General features: G+C 38.2%; 1 protein-coding gene across 1 annotated transcript in view; it reads right to left on the reverse strand.

The window, feature by feature from the left end:
- Window positions 1-20,060, reverse strand: part of LOC139472956 (cubilin-like) — a 67,421-nt gene that overhangs the window by 18,723 nt on the left and 28,638 nt on the right. The window contains exons 21-53 of the mRNA XM_071255427.1: window positions 19,657-19,950; window positions 18,912-19,004; window positions 18,339-18,626; window positions 17,983-18,075; window positions 17,515-17,739; window positions 16,638-16,727; window positions 16,029-16,280; window positions 15,298-15,399; window positions 14,852-15,121; window positions 13,950-14,039; window positions 13,439-13,708; window positions 13,024-13,116; window positions 12,584-12,877; window positions 11,839-11,931; window positions 11,266-11,553; window positions 10,910-11,002; window positions 10,442-10,666; window positions 9,565-9,654; window positions 8,956-9,207; window positions 8,261-8,362; window positions 7,815-8,084; window positions 7,178-7,267; window positions 6,675-6,944; window positions 6,286-6,378; window positions 5,850-6,143; window positions 4,825-4,917; window positions 4,223-4,510; window positions 3,212-3,304; window positions 2,877-3,116; window positions 2,405-2,494; window positions 1,716-1,961; window positions 1,510-1,599; window positions 293-529 (exon numbers count right to left, since the gene is read on the reverse strand). Coding sequence (XP_071111528.1) covers window positions 293-529; window positions 1,510-1,599; window positions 1,716-1,961; window positions 2,405-2,494; window positions 2,877-3,116; window positions 3,212-3,304; window positions 4,223-4,510; window positions 4,825-4,917; window positions 5,850-6,143; window positions 6,286-6,378; window positions 6,675-6,944; window positions 7,178-7,267; window positions 7,815-8,084; window positions 8,261-8,362; window positions 8,956-9,207; window positions 9,565-9,654; window positions 10,442-10,666; window positions 10,910-11,002; window positions 11,266-11,553; window positions 11,839-11,931; window positions 12,584-12,877; window positions 13,024-13,116; window positions 13,439-13,708; window positions 13,950-14,039; window positions 14,852-15,121; window positions 15,298-15,399; window positions 16,029-16,280; window positions 16,638-16,727; window positions 17,515-17,739; window positions 17,983-18,075; window positions 18,339-18,626; window positions 18,912-19,004; window positions 19,657-19,950 — 5,991 coding nt within the window. The remainder of the gene's footprint in view (window positions 1-292; window positions 530-1,509; window positions 1,600-1,715; window positions 1,962-2,404; window positions 2,495-2,876; window positions 3,117-3,211; window positions 3,305-4,222; window positions 4,511-4,824; window positions 4,918-5,849; window positions 6,144-6,285; window positions 6,379-6,674; window positions 6,945-7,177; window positions 7,268-7,814; window positions 8,085-8,260; window positions 8,363-8,955; window positions 9,208-9,564; window positions 9,655-10,441; window positions 10,667-10,909; window positions 11,003-11,265; window positions 11,554-11,838; window positions 11,932-12,583; window positions 12,878-13,023; window positions 13,117-13,438; window positions 13,709-13,949; window positions 14,040-14,851; window positions 15,122-15,297; window positions 15,400-16,028; window positions 16,281-16,637; window positions 16,728-17,514; window positions 17,740-17,982; window positions 18,076-18,338; window positions 18,627-18,911; window positions 19,005-19,656; window positions 19,951-20,060) is intronic.

Here is a 20,060-nt window from a genome sequence, read left to right on the forward strand (position 1 = left end):
TAAAATGCAGCCTGTTAGCATGGTAATTATTGTACTGAATACATGCACACTGTGCATCTGTGTATCAATTGCAGTTAAGATCAGATCTTTTCAGCCACTCTCTTACATAGAAAGTAAATCTTTCTGCATACATGGGTAATTCATATACTATATGTTTGGCTGAGTAGTTTAAAAGTAATGTCACTGGAAGTTATATCACGCACCACTGATGACAACACTTCACATAAACCACTATTTTAAACTGTGAAGTAATCTCGTCATTATGTATGACGCTTCTGAGACCACAACGCACATGTTATCTCGGTGCCACTTGTTCCATTGTAGCCACATCTCCGGTCAAGGCCGTCAAAGTCGAAGTAGTTGCATTCAGCATGCGAGTCACTGCTTGATTGAGAGACCAATCGGATGTGTATCTGTGATGCCGCCATGTTGTTCTGTATCCTGTAGTAACATGTGGAGTTGCTGCTATCGCTGGACATGTTGCCACTGATGCTACCAGATCGGCCCGTGTATGTTATGTTGCACATTCCTGAAAGAGAAACATACCACACTTAAGGCACCCCTCGAATACACACGCATGAATCACAAGCACCATGGAAGAGAAACAAACCACACTGAAAGCACCCATCACATACACAGACACGAATCACAAACGACATGAGAGAGAAACATACCACAGTGAAGGCGCCCCTCACATATACAGGCATGAAACACAAGCACCATGAGAGAGAAACATACCACAGTGAATGCACCCCTCACATATACAGGCATGAATCACAAGTACCATGAGAGAGAAACATACCACAGTGAAGGCACCCCTCGAATACATAGGCATGAATCACAAACACCATGAGAGAGAAACATACCACACTGAATGCACCCCTCACATATACAGGCATGAAACACAAGCACCATGAGAGAGAAACATACCACACTGAAGGCACCCCTCACATATACAGGCATGAATCACAAGTACCATGAGAGAGAAACAAACCACAGTGAATGCACCCCTCGAATACATAGGCATGAATCACAAACACCATGAGAGAGAAACATATCACACTGAATGCACCCCTCACATATACAGGCATGAATCACAAGCACCATGAGAGAGAAACATACCACACCGAAGGCACCCCTCACATATACAGGCATGAATCACAAGCAGAGTGAGAGAGAAACATACCACACTGCAGGCACCCCTCGAATACATAGGCATAAATCACATGCACCATGTGAGAGAAACATATCTCTCTGAAGGAACCCCTCGAATACACAGGCACGAATCACAAGCATCATTAGAGAGAAACAAACCACACTGAAGGCACCCCTCGAATACACAGGCATGAAACACAAGCACCATGAGAGAGAAACATACCACACTGAAGGCACTCCAAGGCTCAACTTGGATGGACAGGCATGAAACAAATGACCCTTGAAAGATACTCCACTCTCTCTATGTGAGATATATGTCATTCATATTCCCAGCTGTGCGTATCGTGTACTTACCTGGAGTCACGTGATATAACACGGAGTAGTTTCCCCTCACGGCGCCAGTGCTGAAGTAATGCAGTTCCATTGCATTGTCCGCTGAATTTGCTAGAACAACATGAACAAAATCATTAGTCATACAGCTGGAACTCAGAATCGAGAACACGAAATATTACATCAAGCATTTGGGTGTCTTGTTCAAATTAATAAGAACACGTTCTGACCTTGCCACGATTCATTGCGTTGGCCACAGAATCGATCCCCGTCCTGACTGACGTACTCTGTGGTGCACACGCCGTCTGTGTCCGTGTCCTGCAGCCCAAACTGGAGGGGGGTGAAGGTTACAATGAAAGGGTAGAAGGGCACAAGGAATGTGTAGTCACATCTGATGTCTCCACTGAAGTCCACGCCAGAAAGGTCAGGGTCGGAGATCATGCCACCCTGCTCTGTGTAAACCCGGGAGCAGTTGACTGATTTGGAAAGACAAAATATATATCTCAAAAATCAGGTAAAATATGATAAAACGAGAACGACAATACAAAGCTATAAGGTATAAGACAATAAAATGGTGTCTCGTGGGTACCATCTCCTATGAAAACAAGCATTTGAAAGTTTCAGGCTTGTGTCTGACGTATATCTTATGAATAACAACTCAAAGATGCCATATGTGGTCAATACGTTTCCATAGCGCTGTTTCTGATGACACTGAAGATGAAACAGAGCAAGTTCTTTTGCAGTGGTTCGTGTGTGAAGTGAGTGTTCATTCCAACATTTCAAGAGAAAACTATTAACTTGTTTTGTTTCCTGTCTGTACTGCAATATATACATAAAATATGGAAACACGGTACTTTTGTTTGTTAATAAAAACAAATTCAAGGTCAAGACAAATTCGAAGCGTAATAAATAGACTTACACGGGAGCACCTTGTAGCTAAGTCGGAAACCTCGATTTGCATAAGATGCATCTGAGCGAAAGGTCAAACTGGTGTTGCCTACTGCTGAATCTGAAAAAATAGTCCTCATTGTCAAAGAAATAGCGGAAATGCGACAGGTTAAGGTGTTATGTTCCATGTGGTTAACCTGAGTGGAGAATCCGTGGGCTGCTCATGATAGAAAGTAGTTGTTAGAAATGTTTGTCAATGCCACTCGTACATGTACATTGTGTTTATAAACCACGAAGCGAACATCTGATGGAGGAGAAGATGCAACGCATACCGAAAAGCCGATGCAAGGGAAAGGGTCCGCCGCCTTATGCTTGACATATCTGCAGACACTTTAAGCATGTCACAATTGCGTCACCAGCTTGTTATTCTGCATGTCTTAACATCTTATCTGAATGTCATATACTTATGTACAACAGGGCGAACAAACATAAAGGGAACTCACATGATATGTTTCTCATGTAGGTCCCGCAGTACCGCTGGCCATCGGGGAATTCAAGGTAGTCGCCACTACAACCTCTTGTGTAGTATAAGTCGAAGTAAGAGATGTTGTAGAAAATGTTGTAGATGTCGTTCCCGCCCATAATGGTGTAACTGCAGAACATGTTGTTGTGGTAGTAGTAATTACCGCCATTTGGACTCTCGATCACACCGTGGATGTCGGTGAATACGTAGTCGCAAATATCTGTGTGCGAGAAAATATGTTCATTGCACGGAGCTCACGTTGTGTCTACTGGAGATTAAACATACGACTGAGACAATGCCAAGAATGTTACTCACTTTCTGTGTAGGAGTATCTGATCCGAACACCCCTCTTCTGGGTGGAACTGTCACTGTGGAAAGTTATGTTCAGATCCCCATCAACGATATTATCTGGAACAATAGAGTGTCATCTGGATGCATGTTGTATCTACTCTAATATGTGCTGGAGATGAATGAATGGCAATAAAAATACAAACCTATATTTTGATGTTTAGGGATGTCATGGTAGATCTGATAACGTATGCATGATCAAATTTATAATTAATAGATATTTAAGCTATAAAAGCTTACCTTGAAACTAAAACACAGTAAGTACATTTTTTCAAGTCCTGCCATGAGAAATATGAGCTTATTAACATACATTTCTCTGCTGCCATTAATCAGACTCTTACAACTTATGTCTAATATTTTGAATACAGCTGAGATTTAAACGTTTCATTTAACAACGTGTACCTCGTTAGCCGAATCGACAATAGCAAATTCTAAAGTCGTTAATGATCAAGTGGAAAGCCGTATTAGTTAATTATTTAGAAAAGGATGGACACGTGTGCTTACTATAGGATAATCGGATATGCTATGCACATAGTATTCTATGTCAAAAAAGGCATTTGCAGCCTCGTCAATAACGCTATGCAGTTTATTGAAATCTGCCAAAGGAACTAAGTTTGCAGGCAGAAACACAATAACATATTACGCGTACGGATATCGTTATGGAAATGAACTTACTAAAGCTTTAATACCTTTCCATAGTCATTTATAGCCTGTGAGCTAGCGAAGTCTCGAATCTACGTACGGAATTTCAAATTTAAAAAGATGACATAGAATTAATGGCATAATATTGACAAAAATATATAATCACAATATTGATGAATTTCTGCCCTGGTGACCTTAAATTACAACTCACTCCAAAGTGGGACATCGTTGATACCACTACCACTGCATTGTCATTTCCTCTTTCGATACATGCACATGTACGTTTCAATACACTTCTTGCATCAATTATTTATATCAAACAATTATATCATTTACGTATGTATGAAATGGTTGAAGTCCTCGTTCCGCACATCCTGGAGGAGGAGTACCCGTCGTAGAGCATCTGTATGTAGTCCATGCTGCAGGAGGTGGAGAAACTGTTACTGTAGGAGGAATAATATCTCTGCACGTCGAACTCCTCCAGTGTAATGTTAACAGCCCACGCCCCACCTGCAGGAGGCCTGATGGTGAACAGACAGTCGAGGTTAGGTGAGTAGGTGGCGCTGCCATCATCAGGGACCTGGATCTCCCCTTGAGCATCTGTCATCACCTGGACACAGCTGTCTGCAGAGGCAGAAGAACTGGTTTACTCATCAAATTATGAATTTGTGTGTCAGTGATATAACATAAGATGTTTTATCAGTCAGGTTTTGTGTTGAATAGGGTGAACATATACTGTTTATATCTTAGTTGTTATTGAATATTGAAAGAACAGTTCCACAAAAACATTACACGAAAACACACACACACACACACACACACACACACACACACACACACACACACACACACACACACACACACACACACACACACACACACACACACACACACACATGACATGATCACAAACATTTTAATATACCATGGACACTCACTTTCTTCAAATGAATAATCCAACACAAATCCACGACGGAGGATAGATCTATCAGTGACGAAGTGAATGGCAAAATCGCCACCAAGTGTGTTATCTGAAAATATATGTTATATGCAAATGCATAACGAACTTGCACTACAAACGGGCGTGTTTAGTATTTGTGAAATATGTTCTAACTGGAAGCTTTAAAATCAGGTTGTAGATATATCTTTTATCATCCAGGTCATGCAAAATCATTGTTTGACTTTTACAGTGTATCACAATAAAATGAATATTACATATACATGAAAAGAAACGACAGGGATATACGAAACTAAACAGTCCCAAAGATATAGTTGATATATGTCCGCACTCATACGTCCAATATCCAACAATTGTAGCCAAACTGAATTCTGCTGTCCTCTGTGACACTGCCAGATAACAATGATGTGTGACATTGCCACAACTAGATGTATAAAGTCGACGCCCTTTTCAAAACCCTGTCTGTGGGTGGTCTCATGTTTATTTATGTGTCAATCACGATCCTGAATCAGTTTTGACAGGAAAAGAGCAGGACTGAGTTCCCATTTAGCTTTTAACATGAGTGCTTTTAACATGAGAAGACAAACTGACGTCATTAAGACCATATCGTCGATTTTTCAAAATGCATTTAGACCTTATTAATTCCCATTCTCTAACCCTGTGTATCTCATTTCTACAGGATTTCAACATCTTCAGATGTTATTCTTTTTGGGTAAACAATAAGACACAAATTTACATTCTTTTATTTGACTTTCAAGTTATTCACGTCTTTTGTCTTGTAGATCGGAAACAAACTGCAAAACAATTAATTAATTGAGTCTGGGTAAGACATCTTAAGTAATGCCCCACTCTGTAATGTCCCAAGTAATGACTCAACAAAGTAACTCAACCTTAAAAACCCGATCTAAATTAGTTACTGCTTATGATCACGCGCATATTCTAAACCTAACGGGGTTGTTATTTCCCACTACATGAATATGTTAAAAAAAAATGATCATGACTTACAAGAGTATGTTATTGGTGGGCTCATCCTGCCACACAGTCTGCTGGTGCCGGTGAGTCCTGAGAACTTGGTCTCCACGTAGTCGTAGCTACATGATGTACTCAGACTGTAAGATGAGGAGTTGTAGTACGTCCTCTGAACGTCAAACTGAGAGTACGTCAGAGTGAACCTGTATGGACCCTGTGTTGGAGGTCTGATGGTAAAGGTGCAGTTCAGATTATTTCTGTAGAGACCAGTGCTATATACGGGACTCGTTATTGTGCCATTGGAGTCGGTGAACAGCTGGTCACAACGATCTGGAAGTAAAACCTTTGATGGTCAATACCTGAACATCAAGATGCGATTCATGATGTATTCACGGAAAAAGTATTTTGGATAAAAAAAGAACATTACGTTGTGAACAGGATTTCATTTCTATCTCAAAATAGATAATTATACCTTCCTCAATCCTGTAGGACACGTTGAACCCTTGCCTACTGATCTCGTTGTTTGTATGAAAGACCATGTCAATCTCTCTTGTGTTTGTGTACCCTGAGAAATTAACATCATATGAGCCACATGAATCATTGTATATTAAGTACATATGTTATGAAAAATGGTTCCAATAGAAGAACTCAATCGTGAGAAAATGAGCGAAGTATTTCCTTCGTTTAATGCTGTAATACATTTGAAACATTGAGAATTCAGCTGAGCTGAGGTCTATTTTAAAGACTTCGTTACATAACATTTTATATCGGAGTCGTCGTGTTTTCATGTATTTTATGTGACCAGATATTCGGGTGAAATGATCTACATGTTGTAAAAAGGTGAACATATATAGCCCTCACAGGTAAACGTGGTTCCTGCAGCGATGGCACCACAGTACCTCCCGGAAGTGTAGGACCCGTCTGAGAAGTATATGTAGTCATTGTCACACAACCTCGTACTGTAAGATGGAGATTCAAGGTCAAAGTTGTTGACGGTGACCGTGACCTTAGTCTGGGTGTAGGATGTTAACATGGTGTATCGGCAGTCAAGGTTGTTGTGGTACAGACCACTGCTTGTTATAGGGCTGATAAGAGTGCCTTCAGTTGCGGTGTTCGACACCAGACAACCATCTGCAATTGAAATTAATCAATTTCACCCAAAAAGATAATATTATGATTGAAACAAACTATGTTTTACACATCGAAAAAGCTTTTGAATGTTCACTTCTTACAAGTTAGGTTTTCACATACGGATAGACAAGTATTTTACACAATCGTCATACTTTACCTTAGACTTCTCAGCTTTCTAAAAAAGACAAAATTATCTGTCTTGTAAGATTTTAGTAATCAATTAAAATAGTCACCTGGAACGATGTTGTAACGGATGTTGAAGCCCATGTTTGTCTGACTATTGTCACTGATGAAGGTCACGACAAATGTGCCATCAAAGCTGACTAAAAAAGAAATGCAGAACGGCGTTGTTACATCGCGTAAACATATATATGTCACGTGATCGTATATATTGAAGAAAAATTAGTAAATACTAGTATATATTGAGGCACATTTAACGGAATATTAATTTTTAAGCTAAATTCGAAACTACCAAACTGTGGACCAAAGACTTTTGATGTATAAGTAACATTGGGATGACATATAACGTTATTCACTTGTTTTGTCTAAAGCTGATTCATGGAACATTCATTATTCCCATATTTAATAACTTAGGAATCGTTGGCGATTATAACATGCAAAGTTAACTATTGTCTTCTTTCGAGAAGATAATGTTCAACTTTGTATGTTATAAGTTTCATAATAAATACATTGTCACATGTATGAGAATAAAACAAATACGATACCGTTTTATCGTATCGTGTGCATTTCAAACAAGTATCCGACGATCAAAGGCAGGGACTCGGACAGTAACCTCCATTAGGTTGTGTTCATGAAACAGTTATATCTGAATGTCCCTAAACGCTAAATGGTTGAATGTTCTGTACTTACAGCTGCGAGTCCCATATTGGTATCCACACAATCTCTGTTCGCCATTCATATCAACATAGTCATTACAGACAGATGTGCTGTTGTTAGGGTATTCCAGATGAAACTGATTGAGACTAAAAACAATTGTCTGACCCACGTCTGCTTCTTTCGTTATGGTGAAGATGCAGTGAGTGCTGTGGTTGTAGGAATGTCCGTACACGGACTCATTGCCGTAGACAGAGTAACTGTTGATGGAGCCGGCATTGTCGGTCAGCGTTATGTTACATGAGACTGCAATTTCAAAACAGGATTAATTTGTGAGAGATGTATTCATAACATGAGAGGAAAGACAGTGTAATGGAAAGAAAGAGCAATTGTATATATTACAAAAATATTCAAGTATTTATGTTTGTGCAATCTTGTCTTCTTAAACAGAATACACACCTACACACGAATACAATACCTACCAGGCCTTATGTAGTAAAAAATGTGATAGCCTTCACTTCTCCCTGTGTCCGAGCCTACAGAGTGATGATACCTCATAGAGAGGTCGCGATTCGTCGATGTGTCTGTAAAGAATATTAAAAACATTGATGAATTTGGTATTGCATGTATGCATATCTTAAAAGCGTAAACAAAGAATCTGCTTAAATATTATATTTTACTTTGGTACTTGTAATGGGCATGTTTCCACCGAACGCTTTATAGGTACAGAGCAATTGAAAAGCCAAAAGCATACAATCCCCTATAAATAAATAAATAAATAAATAAATAAATAAATAAATAAATAAATAAATAAATAAATAAATAAATAAATAAATAAATAAATAAATAAATAAATAAATAAATAAATAAATAAATAAATAAATAAATAAATAAATAAAATGGGAAATAACTGCTATTGCGGCAACAAATCATCAGTTAACCCAGTTAACTCATGTGCAAGCCGATACATCACCTGAATATCAATCTAGTGATATCATTGAAAATGTAAAGAAAACAGTGAGGGAATTTTAAATAACAAGTTGGAAGACGTTTATGACAAATGTAAGAGAAGAATTCGATTTAAGAACTTTGATTTTTAACGAATCAGAGAATCAAAACCCGGGACTACTGCAAGACAAACACCCAACTGCAGTACTGTCTTCAATTTTGTACTTACAGTTATATTCTCCGTAAACAGTTCCGCAGTACTGTGTGCCACCGATCTCAACATAGCTGCCAGAACAAGTGACGTTGTTGTTCATGAAGTTGTACGGCATATAGAATGGACTGAAGTACATTGTCATGAGGAAGGGGTAGTATGGGGGACGAACGATGTATTCACAGTCCAAGTCTTGTGCCAAAATCAGATTCGACAAGTAATATGAGTCTACGTTGCCTGACGTTCCATGATAAACTCTGTCACAAGTGTCTGCAACATCATGATCACAGAATACAACAAAAGTTACAATGACCACGCTGGTTTATCATACTGGTATATGTGTGTGGCTGTTCACAAATTATGTCTTTAAAAGAGGTCAATATATCATCTATGAATATGCTGTTGTTCACTCCCTGAATTCAACGCACCATGGCAATATGCTGCTAGCAACCGAGTAACGGCATGTGTCAAATGGGACATTGTTTAGGTTGTTTAAATACATGTTCGAGTATGCGTGTGTATATCCTGATCGATTATATATTTATTTATAGATATAAGGGACTATATGTGATCATAGACAGGGATCCTGTTCAATAGTATGCAAGTCTATATTATAAAAGAACTTACAGTTAGTCACATGGTAGTCGACATCCACCCCTCGACCCGTTCCAGCACTATCAGACACGAAGGTGATGTTGATCCTCCCAGTCAGGTTGACTATATAAAGGAAAAATAATATCCAGAAAATATCACCAAACATCACATCAAGAGAATAAAATAGACTGTGTTACAAAAGACAGCATCTCAAGCCAGAGTAAGATGTGAAGATGTGACAGAACTAATACAGATGATACAATCGACGTTTGATAAGTTGGGTTTTTTTTGCAGACGCGTATTTCTTTACACAGCTAGTTTGCAAACAAACCTACATAGCTTTCTTCGCATCATTGGTCTTGTAAGTCCCATATGGGTAGTTATAACAGAGTTCAAGTGGTTTGATGATATTACCGGAGAAAAAAGACCAACCAAGGAATCGTCTTTATAACTTTATATCCTTTACAGTCTGATCTAACGTGGGCATGGAGCAACCCACACTGAAAACATTTTATAAGCCTGTGAGACAACGAGGCTACAAGTATATGCATGCATTCAGACGGACGTTATTTCAAGAGACAATGCTCATTGGTTTGTCGATGTCCCATTACGATTGTCCATTCAATAATAATCTACAACGTTATACAACAATGATGATAATATTTGCTCCCGTTTTCCAAAATGAGCTCTCACTTTCTTAGCATATCAAATATATCTTCTTCAATAGATCTCACTCTTTGGTTGCATAATAATATACAGGGACAATTACACAAGTAAAATCTTTAGTTTATTGAAGCTTGTCATCGTTTCATTGACCACAGCTGTTGAGCCACCGTTACATAATGTCAGTATCTGTAACCATATGCACCAATTGTATCAACGACTGAAACCACATAGGTTCACTACTCACAGGACGTATGGTGCATCCTGTCTCCACAAAAACGCTGATCATGGACGGTGAAGGAATCACTGCAGTTTACATCAAAGACCCTGACTGTGAAAGTAACAGTCTTGAGGGAATCTCCCAGGTCCAGGTAGTAAATACACAAGGTGTCTGCTGGGTAGGTCACCCCACCCTCAGTCACAGGGCTGCGGATTGTACCAGTATTCTGGTCGAGGTCCGTCACACAGGTATCTGAAATATTAATATATTTATATTTACATTTGTCAGTACTATGTCGATTGATTATTTTACATGGAATATAACATAAAAATATAATCTTCATACAGATCAGGGTACATGTGTAATAATGAGCTACTATACTTAATCTATATCTATGCTTGTATTCTTGTAAACCTTTCCTACATTGAAGAACAGAACATGCTTCTAGTTTACTGGACTATGGGTTATGGGTCCCATCACCTTGAAGCTACTTACTGTTTATGTACGTGTAGGTTATGTTGAATCCACTCCTCTCAGTGGAACTATCACTGTGAAAGGTGATGTTCAGGTCACTTTCAAAGATGTTGTCTGAAATAATGGAGTAAAATACTTCTTTTTTAACACTCTTCACTTGACAACATGCTTTGCTCCTTTTAAAAACAAACTGTATATAAGGATCCTACTCACATCGGGCATTAATTATTTACATTTTGTAGTTAATGTAAGTGATATGGTAGTTTCATTAATCGTTAATATTGTTATGTTTTACTTCTGGAATACAATTATTGTAATACAAGATAATATCGTTCACCCATGATGACTGAAACGTTTGTACTGAATGTGGTACTGACATATGTATGATATGGGTGAAGTCCTCGTTCCGCACATCCTGGAGGAATAGTACCCGTCGTAGAGGACCTGGACATAGTCCATGCTGCAGGAGGTGGAGAAACTGTTACTGTAGGAGGAATAATATCTCTGTACGTCAAACTCCTCCAGAGTAATGTTAACAATCCACGCCCCACCTGCTGGAGGCCTGATGGTGAACAGACAGTCGAGGTTAGGTGAGTAGGTGGTGCTGCCATCGCCAGGGACCTGGATCTCCCCTTGGGCATCTGTCATCACCTGGACACAGCTGTCTGCAGAGGAAGTGGTTTAGTCTTCAAATTACGACTCCAGGTTGTGTTTCACTTATATAACATAAGATATTTTATCAGACATGTCTTCATGTTGAATATGATGAACATATGAACTTTTTATTTCTCAGTTGTTTTTGAATATTGAACGAACATTTCAGCAATAACATTACACATTTATATGAGTAGCACTTTAATTGGATGTTTTTCAGTGTCAAAGTGTTTTTTGTACATAATAATTTGGATTCGACATGATCACAAACATTTTAATATACCATGGACACTCACTTTCTTCAAATGAATAATCCAACACAAATCCACGTCGTAGGATAGATCTATCAGTGACGAAGTGAATGGCAAAATCGCCACCAAGTGTGTTATCTGAAATATGCAAATGAATGATAACGAACTGGTACCAAAAAATTGGGGAGTTTAGTATTTGTGAAATATGTTCCAACTTGAAGATTTCCCTTCAGGATGTGGATGCAAATATTTTCATCTAGATCATGCAGGAAAAAATCATATGCATGGTTTGAAGTTTACAGTGTTACACAATAACATACGTGTAATATATTCATGAAAAGAAGCGATGGGGAGATATGAAACAAAACAACTTATTGTATGTCCGTACTTCAATGCACGCAGCATGTTAATCTTAGAATAGGTGTAACCAAATGAATTCTCAAATCGTGTGATCAGTGGCATATTATATCTCGACAAACATAGAGTTTTGCTGCGACACTGTCAGATAACAATAATGTGGGACATTTGACACACCTAGAATCAACGTCAAGGTAATATTATTAGAAATATTCCAGCTTTATCATTGCGATATGTAGTTAATCGAGTCTGTGTCAGACATCATAAGTCATGTTCTACCCTGCCGTGTCTCAATAAAGTAACTCAAAGTAACCAACCCGATCCAAATTAGTTACTGCTTATGATAATAGAATTACGGGCACATATTCTAAACCAAACAGGGTTGCTATTTCCCACTAGATGGATGTGTTCAAGAAAAATCACCACGACTTACAAAAGTACGTTCTTGGTGAGCTCATTCTGCCACACAGTCTGCTGGAGCCGGTGAGTCCTGAGAACCTGGTCTCCACGTAGTCGTAGCTACATGATGTACTCAGACTGTAAGATGAGGAGTTGTAGTACGTCCACTGAACGTCAAACTGAGAGTACGTCAGAGTGAACCTGTATAGACCCTGTGTTGGAGGTCTGATGGTAAAGGTGCAGTTCAGATTATTTCTGTAGAGACCAGTACTGTAGACGGGACTCGTTATTGTGCCATTGGAGTCGGTAAACAGTTGGTCACAACGATCTGAAAGTAAAACCTTTGAAGGTCAATACCTGAACATCGAGATGCGATTCAGCATTTATTCACGGAAAAAGTTTTTAGGGACGAAAAAAGAGAACATTACTTTGTAAACGGGACTCTTAGTTCTATCTCAAAATAGATAATCATACCTTCCTCAATCCTGTAGGACACGTTGAACCCTTGCCTACTGATCTCGTTGTTTGTATGAAAGACCATGTCAAACTCTCTTGTACTTGTGTACCCTGAGAAATTAACATCATATTAGCCACATGGATCGATGTATATCAAGTACATATATAATGAAGAAAATGGTTCCAACGGGACAATTCAATTGTCAGAGATTGCGCGAAGTATTTCCTTCGTATAATGCTGTTATAAAGTTGAAACAAAATAAATTCAACTCTTTCGACATGAAGAATTCAGCTGAGTTGAGGTTTATTTTTAAGACTTAGTTACATTACACGTTTTCTTCCGAATCGCCATGTTTTCATATCTTTCATATTACTAGATATTCAGGTGAAATGATATGTATATTGTAAATATATTAACACATATGGCCCTCACAGGTAAACGTGGTTCCTGCAGCGATGACACCACAATACCTCCCGGTACTGTAGGACACGTCTGAATAGTATATATAGTCGTTGTAACAGTAGCTCGAACTGTACGAAGGGGATTCAAGGTCAAAATTATTGACAGTGAATGTGACCTTGGTCAGGCCGTATGGCGTTAATATGGTGTATCGGCAGTCAAGGTTGTTGTGGTACAGACCACTGCTTGTTATAGGGCTGATAAAAGTGCCTTCAGTCGCGCTGTACGAGACAAGACAACCATCTGCAATTGAAATTAATCAATTTCACAAAAAAACGATAATATTACGATTGAAACAAACTTATAGTATGTTTTACACTTCGAAAAAGCTATTGGATGTTCAGTTGTTACAATGTGCAAATTATGTTTCACATACAAATAGACAAAGTAGTCATTTTACACATACTTTACTTTTGAGATCTCAACTTTAAAAAGGACAAAATTATTTTATAGCAATATTTAAAAAATCAATTAAAATAGTCACCTGGAACGATGTTGTAACGGATGTTAAAGCCTCTATTTGTTTGACTATTGTCACTGATGAAGGTCAAAACAAATGTACCATCAAAGCTGACTATAAAAGAAACGAAAACCAAATAGTGATACGAGTTGTAAGATCACATCTTGTACACACGTAAACACATGTGATCTTGAATATTAAAAAAAGGTACATATACATTGGGACATACTTGATGATACATTGATTTTCCTGAAGACAACTAAAATCAAAACTATCAAACATTGGACAAGTGAGCATGATTAAGTTAGTGAGTTGTGTTTAACGCCGCTTTAAAAGTATTCCACGACGTGTCAGCTTAATGTGGGGGGAAAGCCCGAAGTGATGCAGGTCTTAGATGTTAACCACCTCGGTGAAACCCATGAGCACGGGTATTGTGCTGACAAACCTAGAAACATAATCGGGGTGAACCGGAATTCGAACCCACAATTATGGGTTTCAGGCGTACCTAAGGGACGCAACTCTGCACACCGAATCGCGATGCCTTAGACGACTGGGCCACCCGTGACCCCGAGTATGATTAAGGAAGGATGGGATGCTATGTACAGATATTCTCTGGTCTTCTACTTTTTTTTAAGTTAATTTACAGAAACTTATTCCGATTGATTCCACATTATATAACCGTTGACGGTTATAACATACTGCATTAAACATTATCTTCTTTCGATGTGTACCAAATACATTGACACGTTTATGAGAAAAAACAAATTACCACACTCGTTCTGTTAGATACCGTTTGATCGTATCGTGTGCATTTCAAACACATATCTTACGACCAAAGGCAGGGACTTGAACAGTAACCATCACAAGATTGTGTTCATGAAACAGAACGTCCCTAAAAGCTAAACAGTTGAATGTTCTGTACTTACAGCTGCGAGTTCCATATTGGTATCCACACAATCTCTGTTCGCCATTCATATCAACATAGTCATTACAGACAGATGTGCTGTTGTTAGGGTCTTCCAGATGAAACTGATTGAGATTAAAGACAATTGTCTGACCCACGTCTGCTTCTTTCGTTATGGTGAAGATGCAGTGAGTGCTGTGGTTGTAGGAATGTCCGTACACGGACTCATTGCCGTAGACAGAGTAACTGTTGATGGAGCCGGCATTGTCGGTCAGCGTTATGTTACATGAGACTGCAATTTCAAAACAGGATTAATTTGTGAGAGATGTATTCATAACATGAGAGGAAAGACAGTGTAATGGAAAGAAAGAGCAATTGTATATATTACAAAAATATTCAAGTATTTATGTTAGTGCAATCTTGTCTTCTTAAACAGAATACACACCTACACACGAATACAATACCTACCAGGCCTTATGTAGTAAAAAATGTGATAGCCTTCACTTCTCCCTGTGTCCGAGCCTACAGAGTGATGATACCTCATAGAGAGGTCGCGATTCGTCGATGTGTCTGTAAAGAATATTAAAAACATTGATGAATTTGGTATTGCATGTATGCATATCTTAAAAGCGTAAACAAAGAATCTGCTTAAATATTATATTTTACTTTGGTACTTGTAATGGGCATGTTTCCACCGAACGCTTTATAGGTACAGAGCAATTGAAAAGCCAAAAGCATACAATCCCCTATAAATAAATAAATAAATAAATAAATAAATAAATAAATAAATAAATAAATAAATAAATAAATAAATAAATAAATAAATAAATAAATAAATAAATAAATAAATAAATAAATAAATAAATAAATAAATAAATAAATAAATAAATAAATAAATAAATAAATAAATAAATAAATAAATAAATAAATAACTGCTATTGCGGCAACAAATCATCAGTTAACCCAGTTAACTCATGTGCAAGCCGATACATCACCTGAATATCAATCTAGTGATATCATTGAAAATGTAAAGAAAACAGTGAGGGAATTTTAAATAACAAGTTGGAAGACGTTTATGACAAATGTAAGAGAAGAATTCGATTTAAGAACTTTGATTTTTAACGAATCAGAGAATCAAAACCCGGGACTACTGCAAGACAAACACCCAACTGCAGTACTGTCTTCAATTTTGTACTTACAGTTATATTCTCCGTAAACAGTTCCGCAGTACTGTGTGCCACCGATCTCAACATAGCTGCCAGAACAAGTGACGTTGTTGTTCATGAAGTTGTACGGCATATAGAATGGACTGAAGTACATTGTCATGAGGAAGGGGTAGTATGGGGGACGAACGATGTATTCACAGTCCAAGTCTTGTGCCAAAATCAGATTCGACAAGTAATATGAGTCTACGTTGCCTGACGTTCCATGATAAACTCTGTCACAAGTGTCTGCAACATCATGATCACAGAATACAACAAAAGTTACAATGACCACGCTGGTTTATCATACTGGTATATGTGTGTGGCTGTTCACAAATTATGTCTTTAAAAGAGGTCAATATATCATCTATGAATATGCTGTTGTTCACTCCCTGAATTCAACGCACCATGGCAATATGCTGCTAGCAACCGAGTAACGGCATGTGTCAAATGGGACATTGTTTAGGTTGTTTAAATACCTGTTCGAGTATGCGTGTGTATATCCTGATCGATTATATATTTATTTATAGATATAAGGGACTATATGTGATCATAGACAGGGATCCTGTTCAATAGTATGCAAGTCTATATTATAAAAGAACTTACAGTTAGTCACATGGTAGTCGACATCCACCCCTCGACCCGTTCCAGCACTATCAGACACGAAGGTGATGTTGATCCTCCCAGTCAGGTTGACTATATAAAGGAAAAATAATATCCAGAAAATATCACCAAACATCACATCAAGAGAATAAAATAGACTGTGTTACAAAAGACAGCATCTCAAGCCAGAGTAAGATGTGAAGATGTGACAGAACTAATACAGATGATACAATCGACGTTTGATAAGTTGGGTTTTTTTTGCAGACGCGTATTTCTTTACACAGCTAGTTTGCAAACAAACCTACATAGCTTTCTTCGCATCATTGGTCTTGTAAGTCCCATATGGGTAGTTATAACAGAGTTCAAGTGGTTTGATGATATTACCGGAGAAAAAAGACCAACCAAGGAATCGTCTTTATAACTTTATATCCTTTACAGTCTGATCTAACGTGGGCATGGAGCAACCCACACTGAAAACATTTTATAAGCCTGTGAGACAACGAGGCTACAAGTATATGCATGCATTCAGACGGACGTTATTTCAAGAGACAATGCTCATTGGTTTGTCGATGTCCCATTACGATTGTCCATTCAATAATAATCTACAACGTTATACAACAATGATGATAATATTTGCTCCCGTTTTCCAAAATGAGCTCTCACTTTCTTAGCATATCAAATATATCTTCTTCAATAGATCTCACTCTTTGGTTGCATAATAATATACAGGGACAATTACACAAGTAAAATCTTTAGTTTATTGAAGCTTGTCATCGTTTCATTGACCACAGCTGTTGAGCCACCGTTACATAATGTCAGTATCTGTAACCATATGCACCAATTGTATCAACGACTGAAACCACATAGGTTCACTACTCACAGGACGTATGGTGCATCCTGTCTCCACAAAAACGCTGATCATGGACGGTGAAGGAATCACTGCAGTTTACATCAAAGACCCTGACTGTGAAAGTAACAGTCTTGAGGGAATCTCCCAGGTCCAGGTAGTAAATACACAAGGTGTCTGCTGGGTAGGTCACCCCACCCTCAGTCACAGGGCTGCGGATTGTACCAGTATTCTGGTCGAGGTCCGTCACACAGGTATCTGAAATATTAATATATTTATATTTACATTTGTCAGTACTATGTCGATTGATTATTTTACATGGAATATAACATAAAAATATAATCTTCATACAGATCAGGGTACATGTGTAATAATGAGCTACTATACTTAATCTATATCTATGCTTGTATTCTTGTAAACCTTTCCTACATTGAAGAACAGAACATGCTTCTAGTTTACTGGACTATGGGTTATGGGTCCCATCACCTTGAAGCTACTTACTGTTTATGTACGTGTAGGTTATGTTGAATCCACTCCTCTCAGTGGAACTATCACTGTGAAAGGTGATGTTCAGGTCACTTTCAAAGATGTTGTCTGAAATAATGGAGTAAAATACTTCTTTTTTAACACTCTTCACTTGACAACATGCTTTGCTCCTTTTAAAAACAAACTGTATATAAGGATCCTACTCACATCGGGCATTAATTATTTACATTTTGTAGTTAATGTAAGTGATATGGTAGTTTCATTAATCGTTAATATTGTTATGTTTTACTTCTGGAATACAATTATTGTAATACAAGATAATATCGTTCACCCATGATGACTGAAACGTTTGTACTGAATGTGGTACTGACATATGTATGATATGGGTGAAGTCCTCGTTCCGCACATCCTGGAGGAATAGTACCCGTCGTAGAGGACCTGGACATAGTCCATGCTGCAGGAGGTGGAGAAACTGTTACTGTAGGAGGAATAATATCTCTGTACGTCAAACTCCTCCAGAGTAATGTTAACAATCCACGCCCCACCTGCTGGAGGCCTGATGGTGAACAGACAGTCGAGGTTAGGTGAGTAGGTGGTGCTGCCATCGCCAGGGACCTGGATCTCCCCTTGGGCATCTGTCATCACCTGGACACAGCTGTCTGCAGAGGAAGTGGTTTAGTCTTCAAATTACGACTCCAGGTTGTGTTTCACTTATATAACATAAGATATTTTATCAGACATGTCTTCATGTTGAATATGATGAACATATGAACTTTTTATTTCTCAGTTGTTTTTGAATATTGAACGAACATTTCAGCAATAACATTACACATTTATATGAGTAGCACTTTAATTGGATGTTTTTCAGTGTCAAAGTGTTTTTTGTACATAATAATTTGGATTCGACATGATCACAAACATTTTAATATACCATGGACACTCACTTTCTTCAAATGAATAATCCAACACAAATCCACGTCGTAGGATAGATCTATCAGTGACGAAGTGAATGGCAAAATCGCCACCAAGTGTGTTATCTGAAATATGCAAATGAATGATAACGAACTGGTACCAAAAAATTGGGGAGTTTAGTATTTGTGAAATATGTTCCAACTTGAAGATTTCCCTTCAGGATGTGGATGCAAATATTTTCATCTAGATCATGCAGGAAAAAATCATATGCATGGTTTGAAGTTTACAGTGTTACACAATAACATACGTGTAATATATTCATGAAAAGAAGCGATGGGGAGATATGAAACAAAACAACTTATTGTATGTCCGTACTTCAATGCACGCAGCATGTTAATCTTAGAATAGGTGTAACCAAATGAATTCTCAAATCGTGTGATCAGTGGCATATTATATCTCGACAAACATAGAGTTTTGCTGCGACACTGTCAGATAACAATAATGTGGGACATTTGACACACCTAGAATCAACGTCAAGGTAATATTATTAGAAATATTCCAGCTTTATCATTGCGATATGTAGTTAATCGAGTCTGTGTCAGACATCATAAGTCATGTTCTACCCTGCCGTGTCTCAATAAAGTAACTCAAAGTAACCAACCCGATCCAAATTAGTTACTGCTTATGATAATAGAATTACGGGCACATATTCTAAACCAAACAGGGTTGCTATTTCCCACTAGATGGATGTGTTCAAGAAAAATCACCACGACTTACAAAAGTACGTTCTTGGTGAGCTCATTCTGCCACACAGTCTGCTGGAGCCGGTGAGTCCTGAGAACCTGGTCTCCACGTAGTCGTAGCTACATGATGTACTCAGACTGTAAGATGAGGAGTTGTAGTACGTCCACTGAACGTCAAACTGAGAGTACGTCAGAGTGAACCTGTATAGACCCTGTGTTGGAGGTCTGATGGTAAAGGTGCAGTTCAGATTATTTCTGTAGAGACCAGTACTGTAGACGGGACTCGTTATTGTGCCATTGGAGTCGGTAAACAGTTGGTCACAACGATCTGAAAGTAAAACCTTTGAAGGTCAATACCTGAACATCGAGATGCGATTCAGCATTTATTCACGGAAAAAGTTTTTAGGGACGAAAAAAGAGAACATTACTTTGTAAACG

The sequence above is a fragment of the Haliotis cracherodii genome, unplaced genomic scaffold (assembly GCF_022045235.1).
Source record: "Haliotis cracherodii isolate W230 unplaced genomic scaffold, xgHalCrac1.p SCAF_26, whole genome shotgun sequence".
Classification (NCBI taxonomy): Eukaryota; Metazoa; Mollusca; class Gastropoda; order Lepetellida; family Haliotidae; genus Haliotis; species Haliotis cracherodii.